Raw genomic sequence first — 9,533 nt, forward strand, 5'->3', positions numbered from 1 at the left:
CAAAAAATCATAGGTACATCTAATTTATTTAGAACAATTTATACTGGAAACAGCAAAATGGAAAACAAAGTTTTGGCATTTTAAGTGTTTTTTTGCAGGAAAATTTATTAATATGGAGTACCTTTACCTTTAATTCTTTCTGAAGGCAGAATATTAAAAGAAATACATTGGCTGCTAAATTTCTTAATAATGCCAGATATGTAAGATATTTATTAAAGGCATCTGAATGAATTGAAAGCTACAAATGCTTTATAGCTATTGCTGTAAATATCATTCATTTCTTTATTAAAATTATTGCTTTCAATTGAAATCATTTCTAATGTCAAACTCTTTGAAATGTATGTGTTTTTACCAGCCAGTATTTCCGGGAATCTATACTCAATGATATCAGGAAAGCTCGTAATTTATACACTGGTAAAGAATTGGCAGCTGAGTTGGCAAGAATTCGGCAGCGAGTAGATAATATTGAAGTCTTGACAGCAGATATTGTCATAAATCTGTTACTTTCCTACAGAGATATCCAGGTGAGAAGATGTTTAAAGTGCAATCTTTGTCATGTAGCATGTTGGAGGGATAAGGGACTATTAACCTCAAATTTCAGTTTGCTGGTAAGCAGTTCATGTTACTACATGTAATTTTTTATTGACTCTGTTAAGCTTTCCATCCTATAATTTTATGATGGATGAAAAAGACTCATGTGAGTTAACCATCAGTGATTGTGAAAGACTTGTATGGTAAAGGCCTGACTTTTTTCTCCAAAAGAACAAAAAGAAAAATCTGCTGGCACAGCGAACCTGTGGACACAGTCTATTCTACTGTTCGCCTCAGGCACACCTGTCAGTGAAAGCTTTGTTTTGGCAAATAGCAGACATTTTTAGAGCTTTCTGAACATACTTTTTAATCCCTTGAAATTGTATTGCTTGAAATTGATAGTGCTGAATCTAACTTGCCCGAAGGAAAAAATATGTGATTGATTACTTATAGAAATAACTTTAAAAATATGTAATGTAAAACACACTAACAGGCTATATCATTTTTATTGACATGTCTTAAAATTTTAAAAATAGGGTAAGTAGAATAAAATCCTCTCCAAGTTAGGGATTTGCTCTTAGGTTTTAATAGTAAAATTTAAGTGACATCTGGTTTCTTTTTTCCATTCCTAGCCTTTCAGGTCTGTGTAAAGGCTTCATGTGGTTGAGACAGACTCATATCCATGGAGGGCTGTGGCACATAGGATCCTGTGGCTAGAGTGCTTACTCATGTGACATGAAACTGTGTTGCTACTTGTAACAGAAGTTCAACCAATTGCCTCATGTCCTTGACATTTTTATTTCCCTGAAATTGTTAGAACACTGCATACCAGGAATCTGGCTCTATGGAGAAATAAACCACCCATATTTAGACAGCAGAGCATTATCATGCTTGGTGTTTTTGTTTCTTTTGCTTTTTTAGTTTTTGTTCAACATGGTAACTGTGTTTCTAATGTTTTTATATATGTATGATCTAAACCTTTTAGAAGAAAAACAAAAACTGTTTATTCTAGGTTCTTCAAAGTGTTCTGTGGATTCTAATGTCTTTTTAATGTGTTTCTTGAATTCAGATACCTGGTTGTCAAAAGACATGTTATTGTCAGAATTTTCTCTAATGGTTTAATTCTGTGCTATTCTCATCTCGTTTGAAAGGACTATGATTCTATTGTGAAGCTGGTAGAGACTTTAGAAAAACTGCCAACCTTTGATTTGGCCTCCCATCACCATGTGAAGTTTCATTATGCATTTGCACTGAATAGGTAAGAAGAAAAAGTTCTCTTCCAGAATGCATTAACATATTATTGTGTAACCTGCATTTCTTTACAGGGAATGTGTTTACTGCAGCATTGCAGGAAGTCCCTATTAAAATGTAATATTAGCATATCTGCTTCAGCCCCGTGAAATATAGGAAGCACACATTCTTATTTTTTTCTGATTTATTTTTCAGTAAAAAAAGTCTCACACTGTTGGTATATTTAAATTCTTAGTTTTTCTACTCTGTCAAAGTTTGTATTAGCTATTCATATTTTTTAGAATTGTAAAAGTTACATGAATATGATGTTATCTTTAAGCAAATACACTCAACACCAGATGGTCATTCACAAAAAAGTTTTCACTAGAATAAGGATGGTTATGTCTAGGTGAACATAGTGTTAGATATTTAGTACAAAGGATAAAAAGGAATTTCATGGACAGAAGATTTAGAGTAGTAATTGAGAATAGAAATGATACATTTTTTATAATAGCTTTATTGAAATATATTTCACAGGCTGGGCGTGGTGGCTCACACCTGCAATCCTAGCACTTTGAGAGGCCAAGGTGGTTGGATTGCCTGAGCTCAGGAGTTCGAGACCAGCCTGGGCAACACGGTGAAACCCCGTCTCTACTAAAATACAAAAAAATTAGCCAGGTGTGGCAGCGTGCACCTGTAGTTCCGGCTACTCAGGAGGCTGAGGCAGGAAAATCGCTTGAACCTGAGAGGCAGAAGTTGCAGTGAGCCAAGATCATGCCACTGCCTTCCAGCCTGGGCAACAGAGCAAGACTCTGTCTCCAAACAAACAAAAAAGAAATACATTTCATTAAAACAATAAATTTTAAAACATTTTCATCACTCCAAAAGGAAACCCTGTACCCATTAGCAGCCCCCCTTCCATTTCCCTCCCAAATCCCCAACTCTAGGCAACCACGAATCTACTTCTAGTCTTTACAGATTTGCCTATTCTCGACATTTCGTATAAATGGAATCGTACAGTATGTGGTCCCTTGTGACTGACCTCTTTCACTTAGCATAATATTTTCAAGGTCCAAGAAATGATAACTCTATGTAGTTTTTATCTGGTTTTGTGAACTGTCTACGCATACTGTTTTAAAACATGCTACATAAAACAACTTCCTTAGATAATCAGTTAGTCACATGTAGAAATCAAGCAGTTGTTGGGTTTGATTTGATATTTGATATCGTCTGTGAATGAGTTTGCTAAGTTTTGGAGCAAAAGCCATTGAAACCTAAGGTCAGGGTTTTGTCCCTACTTGGATTAACTTACTCTGCCCTATTCAAAACCACAGAATACGACTCTAATCTTGTTTCACCAACTCAAACCTGCATATAGGCTGCAGGGAAATTGGAAGGATTGTGGATGAGTAAATACAAATCCATCACCATTATCAACAAAGAAACTCAAAAGAAATCCTTGTTAGACCCAGTAGACATACGATGGGATAAATCAAAAAATTAGGCCTAGGACAGAGGTTTACAGAGAACTCTCAAAATCTAATTGTTTCTATCCTGGCAAATTTCTCTAATGTGAATCAGCATGTTAAATAGAGCTTTTTAAAAAGAATTGACCTGTATTGCTTCTGTAATGTATATTGAAACAACAATGTTTTCTACCTTAGGAGAAATCTCCCTGGAGACAGAGCAAAAGCTCTTGATATTATGATTCCCATGGTGCAAAGTGAAGGACAAGTTGCTTCAGATATGTATTGCCTAGTTGGTCGAATCTACAAAGATATGTTTTTGGACTCTAATTTCACAGACACTGAAAGCAGAGACCATGGAGCTTCTTGGTAAATATATAGTATATAAATGAGCTACTTACTTGGTAAATCCATAGCATAAAAAAGTATTTGCAAATGAGAGTGTTAAAGTATTATTATAATCCATAATATTGTGTATTATGGACTAAACCTTAGATTTTGTTTTATTTTATTTTTGAAATGGAGTCTTGTTCTGTTGCTCAGGCTGGAGTGCAATGGCGTGATCTCAGCTCACTGCAACCTCTGCCTCCCAGGTTCAAGCAATTCTCCTGCCTAAGCTTCTCAAGTAACTGGGATTACAGGTGCCCGCCACCATGTCTGGCTAGTTTTTGTATTTTTATTAGAGACGGGTTTTACTCTGTTGGCCAGGCTGGCCTTGAATTCCTGACCTCCGGTGATCCACCTGCCTCTGCCTCCTGGGATTACAGGTGTGAGCCACCATGCCTGGCCAATCTTAGAGTTTATAACTTTAGTAAATAATTTGATAAAATTCATGTAACATGGTAGAGTAAATAAGAATAAATTAGATGAAAAGATAATTTAGGAAATATAATTTTAAAAAGATATTTTAAATAATTAATGTATGTAAATGTATATAATTAATTAATGTAAATAAAATATAATTTTGTAGAAAAATTTATATAAAGACATTTTAAAAGACCTGAATGAAAGGAAAAATATACCGAGTTTGTAGATGAGAAGGCTTGATATTTTCAAGATTTTAATTCCCCCCAGCAGAGGTTTTCATGTGATTTGAAAAACCAATTCCAAAATTTATTTGAAAGAATAAAGGACTGAGAATAGGCAAAGCAATTCTGGAAAAGGACAAGGTGGAAGGACTTGCTCCACCAGTTAACAAGACTCATTATAAAGCTGTGATGATCAAGATATTGCAGTATGGCTATAGGCATAGACAAACAAAGCACTGGAACAGAAGAGACAGTCTGGAATAGACTGAGATATACATGAGTCTAGATTTATGACAGAATCAGCTTCATGAGCTGTAAAGGAAAGGATGGACTCTGTAGTAATGGTATTGGGAAAATTTCTTTATTTGCTTGGAAAAATAAAGTTTTATCCCCATTTTAAGCCATGCACAAAAAAATGAAATCTAAGTGAATTAAAGACCAAAATATGAGAAAATATTTTAGAAAAATATTTTTAGAATAAAATGTACAAATTATGTATGACTTTTGGATAAGCAAAGATTTCTTTCTTTTTTTTGAGACAAGGTCTTGCTCCATCACTCAGGCTGTAGTGTAGTGGTACAGTCTTAGTCCGCTGCCACCTTCGCCTCCTGAGCCCAAGTGATCTTCCCACCTCAGCCTCCTGAGTAGCTGGGACCACAGGTGCGTGCCACCACTCCTGGCTAATTTTTTGTATTTTTGGTAGAGAGAGGGTTTCACCATGTTGCCCTGGCTGGGGCAAAGATTTCTTAAACAAGGCTTAAAAATGCCGTATACCATAAAAGATAAGATTGGGAAAATGGTCCGCATGAAAATTGGCTTCTGCTTATCAAAGTAATAGCTTTTGGAAACAGCAGACTAGATTCTATTGTGCTGATCTTCCTGTTGATAACAATTATAAATGTTGGAAAAAGTTGGAAAGCACTGAAGAGTGACTAAAAGTAGCCAGAAACTGGAGAGGTTTTCATCCTTGGCTGACAGGCACCACATAGGATAAACTCCACATTTGAATGGCTTTTCCCTTGGGGCATTCCCTGGTCTGCAGGGAGCAGGACAGATAGAACTCTAGCGGGAAATCACAGTCTTATTAGCCTGAGAGTGAGCTTGAGGCTGCCAGAGGACCTGGACATTGAGTGGGATAAGGCTTTGTGTGAACAAGGTGAACCACCAATAATTTATTTACCTTTTATTTAAAAACTAAATACTCTTGGCTGGGCATGGTGGCTCACGCCTGTAATCTCAGCACTTTGGGAGGCCGAGGTGGGCAGATCACGAGGTCAGGAGATTGAGACCATCCTGGCTAACACGGTGAAACCCCATCTCTACTAAAAATACAAAAAATTAACCGGGCATGGTGTCGGGCGCCTGTAGTCCCACCTACTCGGGAGACTGAGGCAGGAGAATGGTGTGAACCCGGGAGGTGGAGGTTGCAGTGAGCCGAGATCGTGCCACTGCACTCCAACCTGGGCAACAGAGTGAGACACTGTCTCAAAACAAACAAACAAACAAACAAACTAAATACTCTTAAGAGGAGGATAACAAATCCAAACTCTCTATAGCGTATGATCCAAAATGTTTAATACACCATAAAAATCACTAAGGAACCTGGGTGTGGTGGCATGTGCCCATTGTTCCCGCTACTCAAGAGGCTGAGGTGGGAAGATGGCTTGAGCGCAGGAGTTCAAGACCTGCCTGGACAGTATAATAAGAACTTGTCTTATTTAAAAAACAAAAACAAAAACAAGCAAACAAAAAAACAAATAAAAAAGAAAAAGAAAAACCCCAACTACTAAAGAGGTGAAGAAATAGGAAAGTGTGATTCATAATTAAGAAAAAAATTAGTCATAGAAATAAACCCATAGATAAAACAGAGTTTAGAATTACCAGACAAGGACATAAAAATAACAATGATAAATATATCAAAGAATCTACTTGAAAAGATGAATAAAATGGGTGAAAATATGGGGAATTATAGGAGATATTTGGAAAGTGGAAATAACCAAACGGGAGTTCTAGAACTGAAAAGTACAATATCTGAAGTTGAAATGTCATCAAATCAGATTAACAGCAGGTAGGACACAATACGATAAAAGAGCACTAAACTTGGAAACAGGTTATCAGAAATCATTAAATTTGAAGCAGAGGAAAGAAAAAGATTAAGTCATTAATAGTTTCAATGACCTGTGGCATTTAGTGGTGTAAATACATTTTTTTTCTTTTTTTGGAGACAGAGTCTTGCTCTGTCGCCCAGGCTGGAGTTCAGTGGCGCAATCTCAGCTCACTGCAACCTCTGCCTCCTGGGTTCAAGAGATTCTCGTGCCTCAGCCTTCCAAGTAGCTGGGACTACAGGCATACCCCACCATGCCCAGCTACTTTTTGTATTTTTAGTAGAGTCGGGGTTTCCCCAGGTTGGCCAGGCCAGTGTCAAACTCCTGACCTCAAGTGATCCACCTGCCTCAGCCTCCTGAAGTGCTGGGATTATAAGTGTGAACCACTGCACCCAGCCTTGAGTGGTCTAAATACTTTTAACTGGAGTCCCAGAAGAAGAGGAGAGATACACTATTGCAGGGATAATATTTGAAGAATTAATGGTCAAATATTATCCAAATCTGTTCAAACAAACAAACAAATAGAAAACAGCTCACAGATCTAGGAAGCTCAGCAAAACCCAAGAAGCATAAATATCAAAGAAAATTATCTCTTGGCACATCATAGTAAAATTGGTGAAAAACAGAAATACAAAAAAAAAGTCATAAATGCAGCCTAAGAAAGAAGATACATCAGGGGAAAGAGTGAGTGCTGACTTCTTATCAGAAGGAAGCCAAAAGATAATGGAATAACATTAAAGTGCTGAAAGAAAGAAACCCAATCAACAAAGAACTCTATATCCAGTGATAATGTCTTTAAAATATGGGGGTGGAGTAAAGACAATTCTAGATAAGTCAAAACTGAGATAATTTGTTGCCAGCAGAACTTCACTACAAGAAATGTTAAAGTCTTTAGGCTGAGGGGAAATGAAACCAAATGGATTTATAGGAAAATGCATATAGCAGTAGAAATGATAAATATATGAATAAATATAAAAGATACCATCAACAAAGAAATCACAGACAGGGAACAATGCATGTAACCAATATAGGATATATATTCAGTATATATAAATAACTCCTCAAAATATCTCTAAGAAAAAGAGATTTAAAAAATGCATAGGATATGAACAGGTTATTCACAAAAATGGAATCACAAATGGCCAATAAACATATTTTTGAAACATATAAAAAGATTATTTTTATACTACTTTTCTCTATTCAGATTAACCAAAATTTATAAATCTGACAATATCAGCTGTTAGCCAGGATGTTAGAGAAATGTGAGTCCTAATGCCTGCCGGTTGTGCTATAAATTTCTATACGCACTTAAGAGATTTTGGCATTGTTGAGGAAAGTTGAGAACTTGCCTCCCCTAGATCAAGCAGATTTATATACCTTACAGTAAATCTTAGATGTTTCTCTACGTAAAAGTTTCAACATTAAAAAAAACTTTTAAAAAAGTTGAGCAAAGTAAGCAAGTGGCAGAAGGATACAGAGTACAGTATCATTTATAGAATGTTTAAAAACAGTCATAGAGATTTAGTATAAGTATAGATGCACGGATGAGCATCATAACCTCCAAATTCAGTATAATGGTTACCAGTGGGGAGGAAGAAGTAGAAAGAGATCCTGGAGTGATTCACATGCAATTTCAAGTATATTAAAAATATTTTATTTCTTAAGCTGAGTAGGAAGTATATTGGGGCGTTGCTTATATTATTCTTTTGTACTTAGTATTCCTACCACATTCCCAAAATAGTCCTTGATTTAAAAAAAAAAATTAAAGGAGGCCAACTTAGTTTAGTAGTTCCTGTATGGTAGCCATAATTTTTTTTAAGTTTTGAAACAGAAATCTTAGCTTTTAGAAATCTTAGATCATTTTCACAGTTTAGAGGGACTGTCTTAGTTATTTTATGTGCTGCCAAAACAGAATACAAGAGACTGTGTAATTTACAATGAATACGTATATACTTCTTGTAGTCCTGGAGACTGGGAAGTCCAATATCAAGGGACCAGCATCTGTCAAGGGCCTTCTTGTTACATCAGCTCATGGCAGAAGGGGAAAGAGACAGCGGGCAAATGGGGTTGAACACATTCTTTTAAAAGGAGCCCACTCCCTCTATACGGAACTGACTTTTGATATAACAGCATTAATCTTTTCATGGGGTCAGAGCCCTCGTGGCCTTTCACCTTTCATTAGACTCCATCTCCTAACACTGTTGCACTGGGGATTAAGCTTCCAATACTTGTTTTTGGAGAGAAACATTCAAACCATAGCAACAACTGAAAGTAGGGTAATGGGAAGAAGGAGAAACACTTGGGGATGGTAATTTCCTAGATCCTTTAGGGAAGCTTTGGACTTTTAAATTTGTACTATAAATTTTTATTACACTGCTAAGAATTTTACAGTTTATCTTAACCAAATTTATTTTTTAAACTTTTATTTTTTAGAAACAGTGTCTTGCTCTGTTGTCTAGGCTGGAGTACAGTGACACAGTCATAGCTCAATGCGGTCTCAAACTCCTGGCCTCAAGCAGTCCTCCTGCCTCAGTCTCCTGAGTAGCTGGGACTACAGGTGCACGCTACAACACTTGGCTAATTTTTAAATATTTTGCAGAGATGCGGTCTTGCTATTTTGGCCAGGTTAGTCTTGAACTCCTGACCTCAAGTGATCCTCCTGCCTCAGCCTCCCAGAATGGTGGGATTATAGGCATGAGCCACTGTACTTGGCCTTAACCAAGTTTTTGTTGTTGTTGTTGTTGTTGTTTTCTGCTGTTAAAAAAGAGGAGTGTAATTATGCAGCCTTTTTATTACCCTGATGTTCACACTTTAGGAAAATTCTTAGTTGTAGGAAATTTAGAATTGGATATTTGAGAAACATTATGCCCAGCATAAATGCTTTGGTATGTGACAATGAAATGCATAGGTAATCCAAAAAGGCCTGGTTTTCAAGGTTAATGAATTAAGATAGGAAACGTCTCCTGTGAAGTCAGAGTGCCTTGTGTACCAGGATAAAATAGAAGTGCTTTTCCATTTGAAAACAAAATAATCTAGAAGACTGAAAGCTTTCAAGGTCGCATAAAGTTCAGTTAAGGAGCAGAGTTTTTTCTGGTTTTGTTTTTGTTTCAATTTTTTGTACTTACAAATTCTGGCTCTTTTATTTTAATAATTCCCATTTAGCCTAGGAACAT

General features: G+C 36.5%; 1 protein-coding gene across 1 annotated transcript in view; it reads left to right on the forward strand.

The window, feature by feature from the left end:
• MAP3K5 (mitogen-activated protein kinase kinase kinase 5) overlaps positions 1-9,533 on the forward strand; it is a 242,708-nt gene that overhangs the window by 100,260 nt on the left and 132,915 nt on the right. Inside the window, exons 5-7 of the mRNA XM_011962087.1 lie at positions 356-524; positions 1,683-1,789; positions 3,426-3,596. Coding sequence (XP_011817477.1) covers positions 356-524; positions 1,683-1,789; positions 3,426-3,596 — 447 coding nt within the window. The remainder of the gene's footprint in view (positions 1-355; positions 525-1,682; positions 1,790-3,425; positions 3,597-9,533) is intronic.

Source organism: Colobus angolensis, unplaced genomic scaffold (genome assembly GCF_000951035.1).
Source record: "Colobus angolensis palliatus isolate OR3802 unplaced genomic scaffold, Cang.pa_1.0 Scaffold58, whole genome shotgun sequence".
NCBI lineage: Eukaryota > Metazoa > Chordata > Mammalia > Primates > Cercopithecidae > Colobus > Colobus angolensis.